Source organism: Perca fluviatilis, chromosome 17 (assembly GCF_010015445.1).
Source record: "Perca fluviatilis chromosome 17, GENO_Pfluv_1.0, whole genome shotgun sequence".
Taxonomy (NCBI): Eukaryota; Metazoa; Chordata; class Actinopteri; order Perciformes; family Percidae; genus Perca; species Perca fluviatilis.
The window spans coordinates 34,685,069-34,708,215 of NC_053128.1; the positions used below are offsets into that span (position 1 = coordinate 34,685,069).

Below are 23,147 nucleotides of genomic sequence, written 5' to 3' on the forward strand. Positions count from 1 at the left end.
TCACTGGAATCTTCTCCATTAGTGTCTCCAGAGTTTCACCGGAAACTTCTCCGATAGTGTCTCCATAGTTTCACTGGAAACTTCTCCGTTAGTGTCTCCATAGTTTCAGCGGTGAGCGAGCCCAGTTTGGTCCCAATAATCCGGTTATTCACGGCCGTTAAATTTCAGGTTGCTCTGGCAGGGCTACGGAGGCCGAGAGGGGCGGAGCTAGTAAGCACAGATAGCTTCAGATATCTGGATAATATTTGGGGTGTCTGGACCCTTCCTAGAGAGGACTTTAATGACTTTTTAACCACCTTAAACAACCACAACAAATCAGTCAAACTTAAACCAACTGTGAGTGACAACTCTGTGGCTGTCCTGTGCCATGGCACTGTAATTTCCTGCAAAGGATGAATAAAAAGGATCTATCTATCTAAAACACACAGAATTTGCAGTTCAAGCTCTGTGTTGTTGTTTTCAGATTCAGATTCTGAAAAGGTCCAACATTGCCACCACTAGGTGGCAATGTTGGACCTTTCTTTGAAAGTGTTTCAGAGCATATTCACTCTGGAAGCCCATTCTTCTTGATTCTTCTTTGCCAATTGTTGAAACATTTTCTCCTTCTACTGTTCAACTTGTTAAGCTGGTTTAAAAACTATTTGCACTCCTTTACACAGGGAACTCAGCTGCTACAGAACCACAGGATCATTGCAGCATTCAGGAAGATTACAAATCTGCAGGATCACTTAGTGACAGCCAAACCCAATAGGCCCAGAGGTCATGGGGATTTTTCTGCACCAATATGGTTGTGAAATCAATATAATAAATTCTTTCTTGGCTCTCAACGAAGGAGGTCGCGTTTCTCTCCCTCTCCTCCCGTAGCCTGCCTTGCTTTGCTCTCTCGTCTAGTCTTTGTCTCTGTGTACTTCGAGAGTCTCTCTCTCTGCACTGCTCCTAAAACCAAGAATTATGGATTTGATCAACTTGTCTCTCAGCGCAATTGACACCATCTCGACTAGAAGCTTGGGTTCGGGGGAACCTGACTGCCCTGCCGGAACGTTTGCAGCTGGCTACACGATGGACGCGTGAGAGAGGTGGCGGGTGGCGGGTGGTGGGTGGTGGGTGGCGGGTAGTGTGTCTGGCGGCTCTTTACGTGGAGGATATTGAAGATATCTACCTATTCGGAACCATGATAACAGGTCTTTTGCTGATTGGCTCAGGCATTAACCTGGTTTATCGAGAAATTAAGAAGAAGACGGGAGCCGCGCAAAGTACAAGGCTGCCCGTTATGGTGGAAGCTGTGGGCAGAGCTGTCGGAACTCAGATTGGGACTATGAACACCATGAACCACAATATGGATACCATCTTGGAGGAACTGACAGCGTTGGAAAGGCTGGACAACATCTTGGAGAAACTCATGGCTTTGCAAAGGAAATTTGATCGATTCGGAGACCAGAGTGGACATTTTAGAGAAGACGTGTGAAATTAAATGCGGCTACTCGCCTTAAGACAAAACAAATCCAATCTTATCTTTCGGCTCCCTGAACCAGCACTGGCCTTGGCCGAGGCTAGTGTTGAACAACACTTCCCCCTGGAAGCACTGCAGCGAGGCACACTCTTTTTCCTACCCGACTCCCACAGACACCTGCTGATTGTTGGCTCGGACTGGGTCCTGTTCAAGGTTGACTCCATGGCAACCGGCTGTGTATCGCTATGACAATCGTGTGGACTGAGACAACGAGATTATGGGGCCAGACGTAGTTTGACTACTCAGGCCTACACACACACAAACCCTTACATATATACAGATATGCAATCATCCCCCACACCCAGTCCCTCGCCTTCGCCGCTTTGTACCCCCAGTCAGGCGGGCGGGTCTGTGACCAGCGCCGTAAAGGCTGCAGGACCGGATGGCTGCTTGCCTGTGCTGGATTACCTGGGAGTTGCCTTTTTCTCCTCCCCTCTCCTCATGTCATGCTGAATTTTTTTTCCTTAATACCCTGTCTTCCTGTCCTGTCTACCCCATTGTCATATTGTATGTTTGTATATGTATGGTCAGGTTGATGGCTAATTTCGCTGGTACTTGTGACTATGTGACAATAAAGGGCTACTACTACATAATAATAATAATAATAATAATATTGTTTTTAAATCTCAATGTCATGGCAATCTAAAGTCCACATATTGTGTATATTTAATCAGATGTGGATTACATGATGTTGGTAAAACTAACTATTTAAACCAGATTCACTCAGCATAGACATAATGTTGTTATAAAAAAGAAACCCACACACATCTGCTATAAGATTTCTTGCTACATGGATGCCAGTCTGTTCCAGCCAGCGTAGTTTAATGTAACATAACGCTCAGAGAATATGAGCTGAAAAGATTTGGACACCAGACATCCTAAAGGTCTCAATGTGGTTTAGGTTCAGTATGGGGTTGGATTTTGAATATTTATAATATTTTCTGTGGATGTATAAAACATTGAGTCAGAGCTGATGTGACATTTTCAAACATGACAAATCAATAAAGAGTTCTAATTATATTTTCAGTAAAAATTCACTCTGATTCCAGGTCAGATATTAACATTTAATTGAATGATTCTCAACATCAAGAAAAATCTATAAAAGTACAATTTCATATTTATTCTCACAATAAAAGTCAGTGATGTCGTCAAAATGACAGGTCGTTCTATCCTAACCTTCAAAATAAAAGCCATTAGGCATGCACAATACGACATATCTAGTGAAGTATTTGATAATAAAATTATCTCACACAGAAACTTCACAACAAATTACATCTTGTTACAGCCTTTAAAACTAAAGCCAGAGGGAATAGCTTAGTTTTTCTGTTACTATCTTTAAAGAAACCACCGGTCCGCCGTTTAGAAGAAATGTTTCTACGGGAAGCCGCTGAGGTCACAACTTTAATACGGCCGGCGTTTGCAACCCTTGCTGTTTTCTGGACAAAATCTGTCAAAATAAAAGCCTGAGCTAACAGACAATATTAGTACATCTTCAATGTAAAAGCACTTAAACTAAAACTGTGGCGTCAGGTCCAGACTTTCAAAATAAAAGAGGGAGGAACAATTAATAAAATATATTTTCTTAATTCATTACAGGTCTTTTTATATGATAACATTTATTTCACATTTTTAATTCATATTTAATAATTCACAAGGTATTTCTATATAATAGCCTATTATTTATTTATTAAATTAAAATTCATAAATACAAATATAAAATGAATAAATTAATGACAGTTATTGAAAATAATAAAAATAAAAACAGCTTATAGGTTGATCTACTGCGACAGGTTGCTGAGGCTCCGATTGGTGGAGAGGAAATTACCCATGAAGCTCGGCACCTGGAGGCCCGTCGTTATGGTGATACCACCACACCAAACCTGCAATACAGTTTCACTTCAGTTAGTACTGCGGAATAATATAATAACCGTTGTTGTATAATTTTGAGGGTTTGATTTAACGTCATATTATTGGCACTTAAGTGATTTTTACTGGCGGCATCACTGCTGTGCCAATAATTTCGTTAAATCAAACCCTCTTGTGTAATTTACTTTTTTATATTACATTACATATTATATATAGAGATATATATAGAGATACTATGCATATTGCATATATAGGAGATACTATGCATATGTAATTATTTATCACTCTTTGTTACCTCCAACTGTGCAATATGTCATTTCCATTCATCTATATATGTGTTTATGTAAGGGTGTTTATTCTGTAAATATGTTTCTTTTATTACTATTATAACTAATTCTATTTTTTTTCTATTTCTTATACTTTATGTATATGTTTTCTCCTATGTCTACTTAATGTGTATTTTTTTTATTCTGATGTTTGTAAAACAAAATCTTTTCAGCTGCAGTAGCACAGGAATTTCCCCAGTGTGGGATTAATAAAGTCTATCTTATCTTATCTTAAATAATATTAAAAGCCCAAAGAACAGACTTGATTTTTGGAGGCCAGTTGGTGATTATTTTATAGTATTATGAGATTTCCATTAATATTTATTATTAATCAGCGTGGAGTTGAAACTGAAATATTGGGTAATATTGGGGAATATTTGGTAATAATGGGGAATATCGGGTAATAATGGGGACCATTCAGTAATATTGGGTAATAATGGGTAATATTGGTGAATACCGGAGAATATTGGGGAATACTGGATAATAATGGGGAATATTGGGTAATAATGGGGAATATTGGGGAATAATAGCGTGGTACAGACGGTGAAGGCGGGGACGAGTGGTTGGCTGAACTTTGTTTTGAAGGAGTGAAGAAGATGAAGTCGATCAACATCGACGAACGATAGATCTCCTGAAAAACAAAGAGAGACATATTAGAGATGTTTGGGTTATATAGAGACATATCAGAGATGTTTGGGTTATATAGAGACATATCAGAGATGTTTGAGTTAGAGAGAGACATATCAGAGATGTTTGGGTTATATAGAGACATATTAGAGATGTTGGGTTATATAGAAGGCATATCAGAGATGTTTGGGTTATATAGACATATTAGAGATGTTTGAGTATAGAGACATATTAGAGATGTTTGAGTTATAGAGAGACATATTAGAGATGTTTGAGTTATAGAGAGACATATCAGAGATGTTTGGGTTATGAAGAGACATATTAGAGATGTTTGAGTTATAGAGAGACATATCAGAGATGTTTGAGTTATAGAGAGACATATCAGAGATGTTTGGGTTATATAGAGACATATCAGAGATGTTTGGGTTATAGAGAGACATATTAGAGATGTTTGAGTTATAGAGAGACATATTAGAGATGTTTAAGTTATAGAGAGACATATCAGAGATGTTTGGGTTATAAAGAGACATATTAGAGATGTTTGAGTTATAGAGAGACATATTAGAGATGTTTGAGTTATAGAGGCATATCAGAGATGTTTGAGTTATAAAGAGACATATCAGAGATGTTTGAGTTATAGAGGCATATCAGAGATGTTTGAGTTATAGAGACATATCAGAGATGTTTGAGTTATAAAGAGACATATTAGAGATGTTTGAGTTATAGAGACATATCAGAGATGTTTGAGTTATAGAGACATATCAGAGATGTTTGAGTTATAAAGAGACATATCAGAGATGTTTGAGTTATAGAGACATATCAGAGATGTTTGAGTTATAAAGAGACATATCAGAGATGTTTGAGTTATAGAGAGACATATCAGAGATGTTTGGGTTATAAAGAGACATATTAGAGATGTTTGAGTTATAAAGAGACATATTAGAGATGTTTGAGTTATAGAGACATATCAGAGATGTTTGAGTTATAGAGAGACATATTAGAGATGTTTGAGTTATAGAGAGACATATCAGAGATGTTTGGGTTATATAGAGACATATCAGATATGTGGGTTGGGTTATAGAGACATATTAGAGATGTTTGAGTTATAGAGACATATTAGAGATGTTTGAGTTATAGAGAGACATATCAGAGATGTTTGAGTTATAGAGAGACATATCAGAGATGTTTGGGTTATAAAGAGACATATTAGAGATGTTTGAGTTATAAAGAGACATATTAGAGATGTTTGAGTTATAGAGACATGTCAGAGATGTTTGAGTTATAGAGAGACATATTAGAGATGTTTGAGTTATAGAGAGACATATCAGAGATGTTTGGGTTATATAGAGACATATCAGAGATGTTTGGGTTATAGAGAGACATATTAGAGATGTTTGAGTTATAGAGAGACATATTAGAGATGTTTGAGTTATAGAGAGACATATCAGAGATGTTTGAGTTATAGAGAGACATATCAGAGATGTTTGAGTTATATAGAGACATATCAGAGATGTTTGAGTTATATAGAGACATATTAGAGATGTTTGAGTTATATAGAGACATATCAGAGATGTTTGAGTTATATAGAGACATATCAGAGATGTTTGGGTTATAGAGAGATGTTTGCGTTATAGAGAGACATTTCAGGGAAAAAGACCTAAAACAATTGAAGAGAGCAGACGAAACGTTGTGAGGAAAATGACGGTTGAAGTTGTAATTGGTGATAAAAACAAGTTAACATTAAATGTGGTAAAACAATGTAAAAGTTAATTATCTTCCTGGTACCGTTGTCATAGTCGCAGTAGATTCCAATTCGTTGCGGCAGCGGCCAATCGAGGGCCTTGGCTCGGTTGTTGTGTTTGGCGGCGAGTGAGCTCTGCAGCCATTGGCTGGCATGGAGACACCAGGACCCAGAACTCTTCCCTAATTGGTCGAAGCGGCCCAGGGTGGCCCGATTGGCCACGCCCACACTGAAGGACTTCCAGTCAGCGAGGGGCCGGAGCTCCCAGTAGTGACAGCCGCCAGTCATCTCCTGGTCGCCTAGGAGACAGAACAACATTTAAATAAATTATTTAAATAAACATCTGATTTTATACCATGTTACTGAATACAACATGGAAATATAAACTTTATAAAAACAGTTTTAAGACTTATTCAAAATAATAGCACTCAAACTTCAAATTATGACTTTCAAAATAAAAGCAAGAATAATTATTAAATTTAACAAATAATTTAGGGTGTTAAACATGTTTGATATTTTCAATATCTGAAACATTATTTTATTATTTATTGTATTGAAGTTAAATTACTAACATGTCTAATTAATTTATTCATACTTTCTATTTTCAAAGACAGGATGTAAATTTAAAACATTGTGTGAACATTGAGTACCGAGCACAGTGTACGACTCTCCGGCAAATCGGTCGCGTCCGGCTCGATTTCCTGCCGTCTTATTGGGCGACGGCGTGGCGCTTCTGCTGCTGATAAAACAAAAGACTTGTGAGAAGAGTTAGACGACTATTCTATTAAAGACTTTAACGTCCTAGAGAATAAATGAAGGGTGAGGTGTTAGGTGTGAAACAGGGGCGGGGGGGGGTGAGGTGTTAGGTGTGAAACAGCCAATGAGGGCGAGCCAAAGCCATGAAGCAGCAGAGAAAGATGAAAAAAATTAATAAAACAAAATATAACTTTTAAAAAACACATATATGTAATTGTAATATTGTACTAAATAATATTTTGCATTAAAACTGATTTTAACAGATAACAAAACAATATTTTTGATTAGAATAAATAAACTGATAGAAACTGGTTCATGTTTTAAAGTCTAAAGTATGAATCTTTACTATAGGGTTACCAGTGTTTCCCGCAGCACTTTGCAGTACGGGCGGCCCGCCTAAGCTGGGGAACCCTACCGCCTTAATAAGGTCGTCATATCCGCTGCACAAAAGTCCGTCAAGTGCACCTCGGAGTAGCGCGGATGCACTTCACACTGCAAGCGGGCACACGCGCCACACGGCCGAATGAGAGAAAGAAAAAGAGAGGTGGTCCGTCGCTGTCTGGAGGAGAACTAGCCAGTTGATATCGCGTGTGTGTGTCCGTGAGAACTCTAAGTTGTATAACTTGTGTTTGGGGTTTATTTAAGTCTGTTACTGTATTAGTCTATAGTTCCTGCAATTTAAAGTAAGTTAGCTGGTGATTTTGTTGTTTGAGTTCTTCACCTGCTAGCTAGGTTGCACGTGCCTGTTGATATATGTATAGTTTGTATGGTGTTTGTAATGAACCCCCCCCCCCCACCTTAACTAACAAATTTTCTGCGGGAAACACTGGTTACTATACATACTATTTTATACCATGTTACTATACTATACTATAACTACTGTTGTGCATTAAAAGAAGTTTGAAGACAAAAATAAGTTTCACCAACTTGAATAAAAACGGAATAAAAACTGATCTGAAATTTTATTGAAACAATCGCTGATGTGACGTCAGCAGTGATGTCAGCAGTGACGTGATTGGCTAAATGAAGCGAGAAATGGGCGATGAACGTGACAGAGTGGTTTCTAGGCAACGGTTTGTACCTGAGCGAGTGGAGAGGACGCAGTACGGAGACTGCAGAGGGACAAAAAGATCATCTGTGACTACAACTCCCAGCATCCGCAGTGAGCGCTCCGATGACATCATCAGCGACCTCACCTGCTTTTGTTCTCTTTTCCTCTCAGGCGGGGGTCGTGACCTTTGACCCCCTGAGGCTCCCAGGTCACCGTGTCGCCCCGAACCTGCAGCTCCGCGTGCGCTGTCGCCGCCTCCAACCCAAAGTTATACGCTGCAAAAAACATCAAAATAAGTTATACTCTGCAAAAAATCAAGAAGAATAAGTTATACGCTGCAATAACAGAAGTTTATCTTATTCTGTCTTTGTGTCTCGCCCTGAAACTTTATTTTGTTTTTACAGTGACATCTGTTTTCTTTGTTCTCTTACCCCTTCATGGACAGACCTTTGTGGTCCACTCATTCATTCACTCATTCATTTAGTAATGTTTATAATCACCTCTGGTTTCCAAGGTGACAGGCTCAGAGAACTCGCCAGCAGCTGCTTTGTTTCTCGCTCTAACTCGAACGATGACGAAGCGGGAGTCAAACTTCAGACCTGAAACAGAAAAACTTCAGAGCTAACTTTTTAAAATAAGTACTTTTTATTTTTTACAGTAAACTGATGAGCAAGCGTATTGTGTCCTCTCTTATAGTTCTGCAAACGTTATGTATGACTATTTCAGCTCTGAAACAAAAATGAAGACGCTAGCCAAACAATGCAACAAGTTAACAGCCGGGAGAGAGTGAATATTATCACCAAAACAAAAAACAGCTGATTTCTAAAACAAAATGCAAATCCTCCTTACAAATAATCGCATCATCAGACAGGTTGTGTGATGTACTGTGACAACCGGCTGGGATACAAAACGCATGACAGCGACCCCCTCCCACCACACTAAACCACTACATTGCATCTGCAGAGCCGCCGCTTGTCAACAGACAAACCAGGCAACTGCTTGGGGCCCCCGGCCTCATGGACAGGATATCCAGACATAGTCGTGGTGGTGAGGAGTTGCAGTTCGGTGGGCTGGGGATCTCATTGCTGCTTTTTGCAGATGATGTGGTCCTGATGGCATCATTGGTCCATGACCTTCAGCACTCACTGGATCAGCACCTCTAAATCTGAGGGCATGGTTCTCAGCAGGAAACAGATGGGAGTCCCTACTCCGGGTAGAGTATGAGTTCTTACCCAAAGTGAAGGAGTTTAAGTACCTCAGGGTCTTATTCTTTGTTTGGTACAGATCCTCGCAAAAATCACACTATAATTGTTAGATTGTTATAATTTCTTTCAATGTTAATAAATTTCAATGAAAATGTGAATAATGATACAAAAATGATCATTCCCTCCAATATCGTGAATCATATTGCAATCGCAATATCAATAGTCAAAATAATCACAATTAGATATTTTCCTCATATCGTGCTGCCCTACTCCCCAGGGATCATCCTTACCACCTCCCTAGGGAGGAGGTTCAGCATCTGGCAAGGATGACCCCTGGGCACCTTTCTAGGGAGGAGCTTCAGCATCTGGCAAGGATGACCGCTGGGCGCCTCCCTAGGGAGGAGGTTCAGCATCTGGCAAGGATGACCCCTGGGTGCCTTCCTAGGGAGGAGGTTCAGCATCTGGCAAGGATGACCATGGGCGCCTCCCTAGGGAGGAGGTTCAGCATCTGGTAAGGATGACCCCTGGGCGCCTCCCTAGGGAGGAGGTTCAGCATCTGGCAGGAGGTTCAGCATCTGGCAAGGATGACCCCTGGGTGCCTTCCTAGGGAGGAGGTTCAGCATCTGGCAAGGATGACCCCTGGGCACCTTTCTAGGGAGGAGCTTCAGCATCTGGCAAGGATGACTGCTGGGCGCCTCCCTAGGGAGGAGGTTCAGCATCTGGCAAGGATGACCCCTGGGCGCCTCCCTAGGGAGGAGGTTCAGCATCTGGTAAGGATGACCCCTGGGCACCTCCCTAGGGAGGAGGTTCAGCATCTGGCAGGAGGTTCAGCATCTGGCAAGGATGACCCCTGGGTGCCTTCCTAGGGAGGAGGTTCAGCATCTGGCAAGGATGACCCCTGGGCGCCTTTCTAGGGAGGAGCTTCAGCATCTGGCAAGGATGACTGCTGGGCGCCTCCCTAGGGAGGAGGTTCAGCATCTGGCAAGGATGACCCCTGGGTGCCTTCCTAGGGAGGAGGTTCAGCATCTGGTAAGGATGACCCCTGGGCGCCTCCCTAGGGAGGAGGTTCAGCATCTGGCAAGGATGACCCCTGGGTGCCTTCCTAGGGAGGAGGTTCAGCATCTGGTAAGGATGACCCCTGGGCGCCTCCCTAGGGAGGAGGTTCAGCATCTGGCAAGGATGACCCCTGGGCACCTCCCTAGGGAGGAGGTTCAGCATCTGGCAAGGATGACCCCTGGGCACCTCCCTAGGGAGGAGGTTCAGCATCTGTTAAGGATGACCCCTGGGCGCCTTCCTAGGGAGGAGGTTCTGCATCTGGTAAGGATGACCCCTGGGCTTGGGGGAGACCCAGGCCAGGGTGGAGAGATTATATCTCCACCCTGGCCTGGGAACACCTCGGGATCCCCCAGTCAAAGATGTTTAATGTGGCTCGGGAAAGGGAAGTTTGGGGTCCCCTGCTGGAGGTGCTGCCCTCACAACACAACCCCGGATAAGCAGATGGCGATGAATGGATGGATGGTTCATTTGGGAAAAGTACTTATGCAGAATTACAATAAATGTGCATCATTTTGGTAACGTTAAATTTAGAAATTGACGGTAATTTTCAAGATGAAAGTTTCCCCTAATTAACCTTAACATATACAAAACAGTGGCAGCGGTGGCCAGAATAAAATCAATTAACTTACCAATGATGATTCATTACTTGAAAACGAAATTCATGTGTAACGTAAATTGCTGAAGTCAAAATGGTTCTTAAAAGCTTCTGATTTCAAAATTAAGCTCAGATGTACAAACAGATCAAACAGATAAAGAAAAGGAAGCAGACGTGACCTCTGACCCCTGACCTGAGATGGTGACATGTGTGTCTCTGATGTCGGGGATTTTTTCCCAGCATGCCTCTCCTGCGGCTCTCAGCGAGCTTTCACGGTTTGTTTTTCGGTATTCGAGTTCATAGTGTTCGATTCGTCCGACCTCGCCCTCGCCATCAGCCTCGCTGGCCGGTTGCCAGGCAACCCTGACTGTGTTGTCACAGACAAGGCAGCCGGAGACGTCGATCTCTGGAGCTCCGGGAACTGGAACAACAAAAACAACAAATATAAATAATAATAAACTGACAAAGATCAAAAACTAAATAACAAACAGGCTCACCAGACAGGAAGTGAAGTCGCTGAAGCCCTGCCCTCTCGGCGCTGAAGTCGACGGTAAACTGAGACATGTTCTCCGAAACCGCCGGACGAGTCGTCAGCCGGAACGCTGGAGCCATTGTTATCCTGGCAACAGGGGTTCCAGCGGGGGGCGGGGTTTAAAACTTTGAACTTTGATTGGTTCAAATCATGTTATTGTTTGAGAAGAAATCAACCAAGAACAAAAAACTAATTAAATGTAAAAAATTAAAACCAAATTCAACAAAAAGAAATAAAGAAAGAAATAAAATTAAATAATAAAACATGACAAAGAAATCAACTTATAAACTAATGAACATCAATAAGAAAACCATTTACTCATGTTCATAGTAAGCAATATATTAAAATCAATATATTAATATCAATATATTAAAGGTCTCATGACATGGTGCTCTTTGGATGCTTTTATATAGACCTTAGTGGTCCCCTAATACTGTATCTGAAGTCTCTTTTCTATAGGCCTTAGTGGTCCCCTAATACTGTACCTGAAGTCTCTTTTATATAGGCCTTAGTGGTCCCCTAATACTGTATCTGAAGTCTCTTTTATATAGACCTTAGTGGTCCACTAATACTGTATCTGAAGTCTCTTTTATATAGGCCTTAGTGGTCCCCTAATACTGTATCTGAAGTCTCTTTTCTATAGGCCTTAGTGGTCCCCTAATACTGTACCTGAAGTATCTTTTATATAGGCCTTAGTGGTCCCCTAATACTGTATCTGAAGTCTCTTTTATATAGACCTTAGTGGCCCACTAATACTGTATCTGAAGTCTCTTTTATATAGGCCTTAGTGGTCCCCTAATACTGTATCTGAAGTCTCTTTTATATAGACCTTAGTGGTCCCCTAATACTGTATATGAAGTCTCTTTCATATAGACCTTAGTGGTCCCCTAATACTGTATCTGAAGTCTCTTTCATATAGACCTTAGTGGTCCCCTAATACTGTATCTGAAGTCTCTTTTATATAGACCTTAGTGGTCCCCTAATACTGTATATGAAGTCTCTTTTATATAGACCTTAGTGGTCCCCTAATACTGAATCTAAAGTCTGTTTTATATAGGCCTTAGTGGTCCCCTAATACTGTATCTGAAGTCTCTTTCCCGAAATTCAGCCTTGGTGCAGAATTACAGCCACTAGAGCCAGTCCCACAATGAGCTTTCCTTAGGATGTGCCATTTCTGTGTCTGTAGCTACTGAGGAGGAGAGGGGGGGGGGCAAGGTGGAAGGTGGGGCTGTGGCCTTAACCAACTGCCACTTTGCTCATTTGAAAGCCATGATGTCTCTCTCTCATGGGTGGGCCAAATTCTCTGGGCGGGCAAAGCAGAGAAAGGGGAGGTAACCTTTCCCCTTATGACATCTTAAGGAGAAGATTCCAGATCGGCCCATCTTAGCTTTCATTTTCTCAAAGGCAGAGCAGGATACCCAGGGGGCGGTTTATACCTATCACCATTTCTAGCCACTGGGGGACCATAGGCAGGTACTCAGGAACTCATATTAATGTTAAAAAAAACTCATAAAGTGACATTTTCATGCCATGGGACCTTTAATATCAATATATTAATATCAATATGTTATTATCAATATATTAAATAATATTATAACAGTGAACAAACCTTTCTTTGATTTGTTTTGCAGCCTGAAAAAAACAGAAAACAGAAACTTTAAATATATCTTAAAATAAAAAGTACTATTCATGAGTGTATTTTATGTTTGTAGTTTGTTAAGTAAGAATGATGGATATGTGGAGTCTCTAAGCCCTAACCCCCTGAACCCTATATATACCCGGGAACATCTACCCTGGCCTAACGGCACCCTGCAGCCAATCAGAACCCAGTATTCACCCGGACCATAAAGTTTAAATGATGATTTAACTTCTTCATCCTCCCATCGTACCTTCAGGAACTCTTCTTCGTTGGTAATCGTCAGCGTCTGATTGGCGAACTCGAGCAGTTCTTCACACGACAAAACAGCCGACTTTCCCTCCGACAGTTGCTTCTATAAAATAAAAGATATAAAGATATATATATATATATATATATATATATAAATAAACGAAAGGAGAGAAAATGAAAACTTCAGTCAATAAGTGGGAGTAGGAAAACAAGTTTAAATGTTTTTAAATGTGATAATAATCAAGGATTACTTTTATATTAGAAAACTTTTAGAAGATTTTGATGAATAAAGAACTTCAGAGGAAATCAGATTGCTAAGTTTAAAGGTGCAATATGAAATAACTAACAGCTAGTGTTTAAAAAAGTTACTGCAGTACCAATTCAAAATACTGGAGAGAGTCGTTTCCCCCGCCCCCTCCTCCCCAGACTCAAAGTTCACAGAGGTTGCCAGACTGAGACCGCAGCATTCACAACAATGTTTCTAGACGCTTGTCTCACATAGCCAGACATTACTTTACAGGACAGCAGAGTAGCTAACGTTAGATGCTAGTCTCACATAGCCAGACATTACTCCACAGCACAGCGGAGTAGTTAACGTTAGATGCTAGTCTCACATAGCCATACATTACTCCACAGCACAGCGGAGTAGTTAACGTTAGATGCCGGCTATATTGACAGTCATAAAAGCCCGTGCTCACGCGGAGCTCTGTAACCAACTGACAGACACACTTTTTTGGCTTAGAATTACAGTATGAACCGCTAAAAACACAACAACCTCACCGTCCTCTCCACACGCCAGTCAGGCACACTTCCTCGGCTTAGAATTACAATATGAAATGCTAATAATACCACTACCTTGCCGACTTGAACACACTTCATCGGCTTAGAATTACGGCAACAATCGCTAAACACACTGCAAACTCACAGTCCTCTTCCCGATTTACAGCCCCCCTCTCGTGGCTTAAAATAACTCACCGTTGTCGGCTCCAGCCGCTGAACTACACGTTGTAAACAGCCATGGGCTGCTTGCCTGGTCCTCCGGTAACATTAGCAGTTAACAGGGTTAGCATGGCGGCATCAGCCAGGACACTTGACTGGCTGTGTCTCAATTGTTTTTGCGAGTAACCAACTTGGGTACTCTAGCTATATAATTCAATCTGAGTACACAAATGTTGAAATGACATAAAATGCCCGTCCTTAGTGGCTGTGATAAATTAGCCTGAAGCTAGTGCTTACCTGTTCAGGAGGAAATAACTCTGCGTCCTTTTGGGATCTAAGCTGTCTCCATCTTTCAAATACATCTCCAATATTTACCAGGGGGTTGTTACGTCTCTGGTCACGCAACTGTTAGAAACATGCTGTTTTCTTTTTTTTTAGGTCGGGTAGAATCTATCTCCATTGATCCTGTTCATTTGTTTGCTGCTTTCATGGCTGTACTAACGCTACAGCTGTAGCGCGCTGGGTTTACATTTTTACAGGTATACCTGGCAACGCGGCCTGGCTGTCAAACTGGGCAGTTGACAACAACACACACACACACACACACAGGCCAAAACATAAACAGACATTCCGTCACGGAATGTAAATTTCAAAAATAAAAAATACTGACATTAGCATTGTTGTCAGAAAAGATAGTATTTCAGCTTAACATGTTTCCTTAATATCTGATGAGGCATTGGTGTCATTTTTGGATTTATTACAGTACATATATTATTGGACCTTTAAAGTCTGAAAGAAAAGATAAAATGTATTTAATGAAACAGTAAGAAAAATGTTAAAACATTAAAGTTTCTCTACCTGAAGCTCTGCCTCTTTCCTCTGCTTCTCCTCTTTAATGACGTCACGAAGCCACGCCCCCCTCTCCTCCAAGGCAGAGCTTAGCTGCTCGAGCTCCGCCTCCAGCTCTGACATCACCGAACACGACTCCTCCTGATTGGAGGGACAAAGTTATTAGACTCATTGGAGATGAACTGCGCCTCACCTGTAGCAGCCCCCATAAGCCCGCCCACTTATAGTGAAGCCCCCATTCTACACTCTAAGCCCCATCCCTTCTGTATAACCCTCTCAGCCAGTCAGCTGCTGACCTGCAGTCCCGTCAGTGTGTTGTCGACTGTTTCCAGGAAGGTTTGGAGCTCTTCATTCTTATTGGCCAACGTGCTGATGATCCGGCACAGAGCTTCCTGTTTCACACACAAATCGTGCAGTAGTTTTACAGTGGAGTAATTTTACAGTGCAGTATTTTTATAGTGTAGTAGTTTAACAGTGTAGTATTTTTCCAGTGTAGTAGTTTTACAGTGATAGTAGTTTTCCAGTGCAGTAGTTTTACAGTGATAGTAGTTTTCCAGTGCACTAGTTGTACAATGCAGTAGTTTTACAGTTTAGTAGTTTTACAGTGCAGTAGTTTTACAGTGTAGTGGTTTTACAGTGGACTAGTTGTACAGTCCAGTAGTTTTACAGTGTAGTAGTTTTACAGTGCAGTAGTTTTACAGTGTAGTAGTTTTACAGTGTAATATTTTTACAGTGCAGTAGTTTTACAGTGCAGTAGTTTTACAGTGCAGTGACCTAAATGTGTGCTGAAGCTTCACTGATGACTCAGAGAAGAAGCAGCTCTCAGTGTTTCTATCTGCAGGAATAAATAATTAAATAAATCAAACTGTGTATTTGTACTATAATTAAGATGATTATGTATGTATTTCATATACACACACACACACACACACACACACACACACACACAGACACACACACACACACAGACACACACAGAGACATACACAGACACAAACACACACACACACACACAGACACACACACACAGACACACACAGACACACACAGACACACACACTATTTACGGTAATATTCTTTTTTCATGCTGTTGCTGATATCAGTTTTGTTGACATGTTAACTAACCTCCAGTGTTTGTTCTGCATCCTACTGTAAAGCTGTATGTCTGTATGGGTTAAATGGGGCCCTGTCCTTGTATGGGCTTTAGCAATACTATGTGTCTATACGGTCATGCTAATAAAGCCTCTTTGAATTTGAATTTGAGAGAGAGAGAGAGAGACAGAGAGAGAGAGAGATAGAGAGAGAGAGAGTGAGAGATAGTCTTATCTGTAAATCCCTCATTCAAAGTGATGCTGACTCGACCAGAGAGAGAGAGAGAGAGAGAGAGAGAGAGAGAGGACTTTGGCTGCTAACAGCTAGCTAATCCTCTCTCTCATTCCTCTCTGTCTCTCTCTCTCTCTCTCTCTATCTTTGTTCATTCCCTCCCTTCCTCTCTCCCTCACTCAGACTGTGGGTTAGGCTCACAGATCAGATTATTGATCACCGATCGATCAGATTCTTACCTTCTGAGTGTCCATCATCACCTGAGAAACAGAGAGAGAGAGAGAGAGAGAGAGAGACGGACCCACTGACAAGAAGTGAAGTCACACACAACATCACAGCCTTATTTCCTGTTTTGAGTTTCAGAGTAAGAGTCTGAAGCTAAAGCTGACAGGCAGGGCCGGCGATTGCCTAGGGCGTCAGAAGTGTTGGGGGCGCCGTGTCGCCCTTAGGTCCACTTCCCATTAATAAGAATTATGAATGACAAGCGAAATAAAACGTGTTTATTAAACATGATCATCCTAGGGCGCCCCCTCAGTCACACATTTACTGGTCAACCTTTCATTACACAACGTTTCCAGTCTCTGGGTCAGACTCAAACACACAGAGCTCTGAAGCAGACCTGTGCGTCGCTTAGTGTCCACTCTCTTAGTGTCCACTCTCTTAGTGTCCACTCTCTTAGTGTCCTCTCTCTTAGTGTCCTCTCTCTTAGTGTCCACTCTCTTAGTGTCCTCTCTCTTAGTGTCCTCTCTCTTAGTGTCCTCTCTTCGCAGCTTCAGGTTTATAATGGACGCACTCTGCTGTGGGCATGCTGCGGCAGATGTGTCCCTATTTCTGCGTAGTTTGTTTCCTCCTCCGATGTAGAGCAGCGTAGCCTACAGCCACTTCCCTAAACTGTCTCATTCAGAGACCAGCGTCCCAAACGGGGCTCTGTGTCTGGCAGCAGGTCTGAGATCTACCGCATCAGCAGAGCAATCACGTAATGCACAGCAGACTATGGTGCAGGTGGATTATTTTCTGAAATATAGTGACTTTATTCTTGTAGTAGTCTATTGTATTATCACTTTATTTTTCTCACAATATCACAACTCCTCCAAACCTCAGAGAACACAGATGAGATATACTGTATTTTGAATGTGCACAAAGTTTTGAACATGAGCAGAAATCTTGCTCAAACACATCTGAAATATTACAGTCCATGGGGTTTATTAATTCATTAAAATTAATTAACAAGGTAGAGATGGAGTGACCCTGCCCGGAGAAAGCCCGGGGCCCCCGTCTGGAGCCAGGCCCAGACGGCGGGCTCGTCGGCGAGCGCCTGGTGGCCGGGTTTGCCATGGAGCCCGGCCGGGCACAGCCCGAACAAGCTACGTGGCTCCCATCTCTCCAGCCCATGGGCCCACCACCTGTGGGAGGAACCGCTGGGGGTCGCGCTGCCACATGGGTGGCAGTGAAGGTCAGGGGCCTCGACGGACCAGACCCGGGCAGCAGACGCTGGCTCTGGGGACGTGGAACGTCACCTCTGTGGTGGGGAAGGAGCCGGAACTGGTGCGGGAGGTGGAGCGCGTACCGGTTAGATCTGGTGGGGCTTACCTCTACGCACAATCTCGGTTCTGGAACCGTAATCCTGGATAGGGTTGGACTCTTTTCTTCTCCGGAGTTGTCCAGGGGTGTGAGGCGCCGGGCGGGTGGGGGATACTAACAAGCCCCCGGCCGAGCGCGCTACGTTGGAGTTTACCCCGGTGGACGAGAGGGTCGCCTCCCTAGCGCCCCGCGGGTTGTGGGGGAAAACTCTGACTGTTGTTTGTGCATATGCACCAAACAGGAGTTCGGAGTATTCGGCCTTCTTGAGACCGTGAGTGGAGTCCTGCATGGGGCCCAGTGGGGGACTCCATTGTTCTGCTGGGGGACTTCAATGTACACGTGGGCAATGATGGAGACACCTGGAGAGGAGTGATTGGGAGGAACGGCCTCCCTGATCTAAACCAGAGTGGTTGTTTGTTGTTGGACTTCTGTGCTAGTCATGGATTGTCTATAACGAACACCATGTTCGAACATAGGGATGCTCATAAGTGTACCTGGTACCAGAGCACCCTAGGCCGAAGGTCAATGATCGATTTTATAATCGTTTCATCTGATCTGAGGCCGTATGTTTTGGAACACTTCGGGTGAATAGAGGGGCAGAGCTGTCAACCGATCACCATCTGGTGGTGAGTTGGGTCAGGGGGTGGGGAAGACTCTGGACAGACCTGGTAAGCCCAAACGTGTAGTGCGCGGGTAAATTGGGAACGTCTGGAGGAGGCCCTTGTCCAACAGACTTTCAACTCCGCACTCCGGCGGAGCTTTGCGTCACCTCTGTGGAGGCTGGGGGATTGAACCTGAGTGGACAATGTTCAAAGTTTCCATTGCTGAAGCTGCGGTGAGGAGCTGTGGTCTTAGGGTCTTAGGTGCCTCAAGGCGGCGGTAACCCACGAACACCGTGGTGGGGCACCGGTGGTCAGGGAAGCCGTCCGACTGAAGAAGGAGTCTTTCCGGGATATGTTATCCCAAAGGACTCTCGGAGGCGTAGCGCGTAGCCAAAGGGCCCGAAGGGCTGCAGCCTCTGCCGTGAAAGAGAGGCAAAACAGCGGGTGTGGGAGAAGTTTGGAGAAGACATGGAGAAGGACTTTCGGTCGGCACCAAAGTGCTTCTGGAAAACTGTTCGCCACCTCGGGAGGGGAAGCGGGAACCATCCAAGCTGTGTACGGTAAGGATGGGACACCTCAACTGAGGAGGTAATAGGGCGGTGGAAGGAGCACTTTGAGGAACTCCTGAATCCGACTAATACGCCCCTCTATGTTAGAGGCAGAGCTGGAGGATGACGGGGAATTGTCGTCGATTTCTGGCGGAAGTCACTGATGTAGTCAAACAACACCACAGTGGGAAAGCCCCGGGATTGATGAGATCCGTCCAGAAATGCACAAGGCTCTGGGTGTGGAGGGGCTGTCCTGGTTGACACCGCCTCTTCAACATTGCGTGGAAGTCTGGAACAGTGCCAAAGGAGTGGCAGACTGGGGTGGTGGTTCCCTTTTTAAAAAGGGGACCAGAGGGTGTGTGCCAATTACAGGGGTATCACACTTCTCAGCCTCCCTGGTAAAGTCTACTCCAAGGTGCTGGAAAGGAGGGTTCGGCCGATAGTCGAACCTCAGGTTGAGGAGGAACATCGCGGATTCCGTTCTGGTCGTGGAACAATGGACCAGATCTTCACTTCGCAGGGATCCTGGAGGGGGCCTGGGGGAGTGGCCCAACCGGTCTACATGTGTTTTGTGGATTTGGAGAAGGCATGACCGGGTCCCCGGGAGATACTGTGGGAGGTGCTGCGGAGTATGGGGTGAGGGGGTCTCTACTCAGGGCCATCCAATCTCTGTACGACCAAAGTGAGAGCTGTGTCCGGGTTCTCCGGCAGTAAGTCGGACTCGTTTCAGGTGAGGCTTGGCCTCCGCCAGGGCTGCTCTTTGTCACCAATCCTGTTTGTAATATTTTGGCGGACAGGATATCGGGCGTCGGGTGGGGAGGGGTTGCAGTTCGGTGGCCTGGGGATCTCATCGCTGCTTTTGCAGATGATGTGGTCCTGATGGCGCATATCGGCCTGTGACTTTCAGAACTCACTGGATCGGTTCGTTCCCGAGTGTGAAGCGGTTGGGATGAGGATCAGCACCTCTAAATCGGAGGCCATGGTTCTCAGCAGGAAACCGGATGGAAGCCTTCTCCAGGTAGGGAATGAGTCCTTGCCCCAAGTGAAGGAGTTCAATTGTAGGGGTTTTGTGTTTTTCAGTGAAGGGACAATGGAGCCGGGAGATTGGTCGGAGAATCGTGCGGTATTACATTCAATCTATCGCACCGTTGTGACGAAAGAGAGCTGAGCCAGAAGGCAAAGCTCTCAAATCTACCGGCACGTTTTCGTTCCTACCCTCACCTATGGTCATGAAGGCTGGGTCATGACCGAAAGATCGGGATCCAGGGGTACAAGCGGCCAAAATGGGTTTCCTCTCGAGGGGGGGGCGCTGGCGTCTCCCTTAGAGATAGGGTGAGAAGCTCAGTCATCCGTGAGGGAGTAGAGCCACTTTCCTTGCGTCGAAGGAGCCAGTTGAGGTGGTTCAGGCATCTGGTAAGGATGCCCCTGGGCGCCCTCCCTAGGGAGGTGTTCCAGGCACGTCCAGCTGGGAGGAGGCCTCGGGGAAGACCCAGGACTAGATGGAGGGATTATATCTCCAACCTGGCCTGGGAACGCCTCGGGATCCCCCAGTCGGAGCTGGTTAATGTTGCTCGGGAAAGGGAAGTTTGGGGTCCCCTGCTGGAGCTGCTCCCCCCGCGACCCGACACCGGATAAGCGGACGAAGATGGATGGATGGATGGATAAAATTAATTCCTATATCATTCAGGTGAATCATTTTAATATGCACGTTTAAGGTGGTTACTTCCTCAACAAAAGAAGCAAAAGTGGGAAGAGTAAATGATGCCTAGGCTACATGTGTGCTGACTCAGATATAATTAGAAACATCGATCCAAAGGAGAATAAATAGATGAAAGTAATACAGAATGCCTGAGAGCCTTACTGCAAAATATTCCATTATGTTTTTATATTTGGATTGTAATATATAAGCTAGAAACTAAAATGAACATACAATGCTACTGTAGCGCTGTGGAGATCTGGTAATGCAAGACTGGGGGGGAGGGGGGCGCAAAACTCAATCTCGCCAAGGGCAACCAAAGGGCTAGAACCGGCCCTGCTGACAGGTTTAGAAATCGAGAGATTAGAGATATTAAATGTTTCACTCCTCAAATCCTTTATCATTTTTATTTGCATTTTAATTTTTCCAGACATTTATGTCCGATAAAAACACAATGCTCCAGACTAACGTTTCTTTACTGTAGCCCCTAACTGGGAGCTTTTAGGGACTACAGTAACCCTAACCCCCTAACTGGAGCTTTTAGGGCATACAGTAACCTTAACCCCCTAACTGGAGCTTTTCGAGAGTACAGTAACCCTAACCCCCTAACTGGAGCTTTTAGGAGCTACAGTAACCCTAATCCCTTAACTGGAGCTTTTAGGGGCTACAGTAACCGTAACCCCCTAACTGGAGCTTTTAGGGGCTACAGTAACCCTAACCCCCTAACTGGAGCTTTTAGGGGCTACAGTAACCCTTACCCCCTAACTGGAGCTTTTAGGGGCGCACACCTCAAATCAACCCATTTCAACTATATTACTGATAAATGCTTTTGGTAATAAATACATCGTTCATAGGTGGCCCTGGCTCCCTATTACTGCTCCTGGTTCCCTTTCACTGCTCCTGGTTCCCTATCACAGCTCCTGTATCACTGCTCCTGGTTCCCTATCACTGCTCCTGGTTCCGTATCACAGCTCCTGTAACACTGCTCCTGGTTCCCTATCACTGCTCCTGGTTCCCTATCACTGCTCCTGGTTCTGTATCACTGCTCCTGCTTCCCTATCACTGCTCCTGGTTCCCTATCACTGCTCCTGGTTCTGTATCACTGCTCCTGGTTCCCTATCACTGCTCCTGGTCCTGTATCACTGCTCCTGGTTCTGTATCACAGCTCCTGGTTCTGTATCACTGCTCCTGGTTCCCTATCACAGCTCCTGGTTCCCTATCACAGTGCCCTGCTACACCCTGCAGTGCCCTGCTACACCCTGCTACACCCTGCAGTGTCCTTGCTACACCCTACTACGCCCTGCTACACCCTGCTACACCCTGTAGTGCCCTACTACACCCTGCAGTGCACTACTATTTCTAGTCACTGTTCCATTAACTTTACTGTTACTATAATTGCCACTGTTCATCACCCCCCCAACCAGCACCGTCAGACCGCCCACTGCTGTGCGTTCCCCCCCTGCTCTCTTCTTCGTCTCTGTTCATCTCAGGTGGTCCTGATTCTTGATTGTCAGTGTGGCCCCGCCCCTCTATAAGGAAGGCTGGGAGACAGGGGTTGCTCTCTGAGACTGAAGCAGCTCTGATCACCGCTGTCTTCTGTTGTCTTCTGTTGTTGTATTGCTTTGAGGATGGAGGTCTGGCAGTCTAGTTTTCCAGGCTTTGTTTTTATCTCGCTGCCATGTGGAAAGTCATACACAAAGACCTGAGACTATCCTGTCTTTTACATGCCTGGTGTGTAGGACACAAGGATTTCCAACAGAGAGAGAATATTTTGCACATGTTGGCCATCACCTTAAAAGTAATGAGACAGTGTTAAGAGACCTGTGTGTTTGAAGGATGCAATTTTCAAACCAATATTTATGGAACCTATAAAACACACACAAACCGAAAGCACACACCCCATACTGTAAGTGATTTTAAAGAAACAGTTCTTTTGGAAAAGCAAATTGAAGAACCAACTTTTGAACTTACACTGAAACCACTCAGGATGACAACTTTGATGATGATAGTGAAGAAGGAACCAGCAAAGATGCACATTCTTCGGTAAAGGACAACAGGCAGCTAATGTTTGACCATATAGCTTCTTTTCTGCTTAAATTGGAAAGTGTACATAATGGCCCAATCCCAAAGTCCGGACTCACAGACTCACGGACTTTGGTGAGCGTTCTTGCGAAATTCGTAAGGGCTTAGGGTTGTCCCAATGTGGAATTTCAAAGGGCGTGAGGGTTTGAGTACACACTTACCGAGCCCTTTCCGTGAGTCTGCATCGATGCAGACTTTACCAAAGGGAATTACCCACAGTTCAAAGCGTTGTGACGTTTACCGCGGAGATGATAGGGAAATCCAGTATTTCATACAAAGATTTAACGTTGTGCAGCCAGTGGAATACATTCTCGATCCAAATGAAAAGAAGAGTTTTCAATATGTTCCAATTCTTGAATCCTTGAAACAAATTT

At 44.0% G+C, this 23,147-nt stretch overlaps 2 protein-coding genes across 4 annotated transcripts in view; one reads left to right on the forward strand and one right to left on the reverse strand.

Annotated features, from left to right (window-relative positions):
• The window catches only part of LOC120545317, a 376,621-nt gene that overhangs the window by 113,250 nt on the left and 240,224 nt on the right, over positions 1-23,147 (forward strand). The gene's annotated exons all lie outside the window — the stretch shown is intronic.
• fsd1l (fibronectin type III and SPRY domain containing 1-like) lies at positions 2,561-16,591 on the reverse strand. Of its 3 annotated transcripts, XM_039779482.1 has the most exons (13): positions 16,504-16,591; positions 15,238-15,333; positions 14,951-15,082; positions 13,155-13,256; positions 12,875-12,897; positions 11,231-11,352; positions 10,927-11,154; positions 8,378-8,476; positions 8,023-8,152; positions 6,721-6,809; positions 6,115-6,369; positions 4,245-4,333; positions 2,561-3,390 (listed from the first exon to the last, which is right to left on the reverse strand). In XM_039779482.1, exons 1-13 carry the CDS (start codon positions 16,519-16,521, stop codon positions 3,289-3,291), a joined length of 1,485 nt encoding a protein of 494 aa, XP_039635416.1. In that variant the 5' UTR covers positions 16,522-16,591; the 3' UTR covers positions 2,561-3,288. The 3 variants fall into 3 exon arrangements, with proteins under 3 accessions (XP_039635416.1, XP_039635415.1, XP_039635414.1); XM_039779481.1 differs by lacking the exon at positions 2,561-3,390 and having other exon boundaries at positions 3,895-4,333; positions 6,721-6,806; XM_039779480.1 differs by lacking the exon at positions 2,561-3,390 and having other exon boundaries at positions 3,895-4,333.

Excerpts from the sequence above, each read along its gene's own strand:
- fsd1l (XM_039779480.1), bottom strand. Across the intron at positions 12,898-13,154 it reads ACGAAGAAGAGTTCCTGAAG|GCTGCAAAACAAATCAAAGA; the intron begins GTACGATGGGAG and ends TGTTTTTTTCAG. Across the intron at positions 8,153-8,377 it reads TGTCACCTTGGAAACCAGAG|CGTATAACTTTGGGTTGGAG; the intron begins GTGATTATAAAC and ends TGTTTTTTGCAG.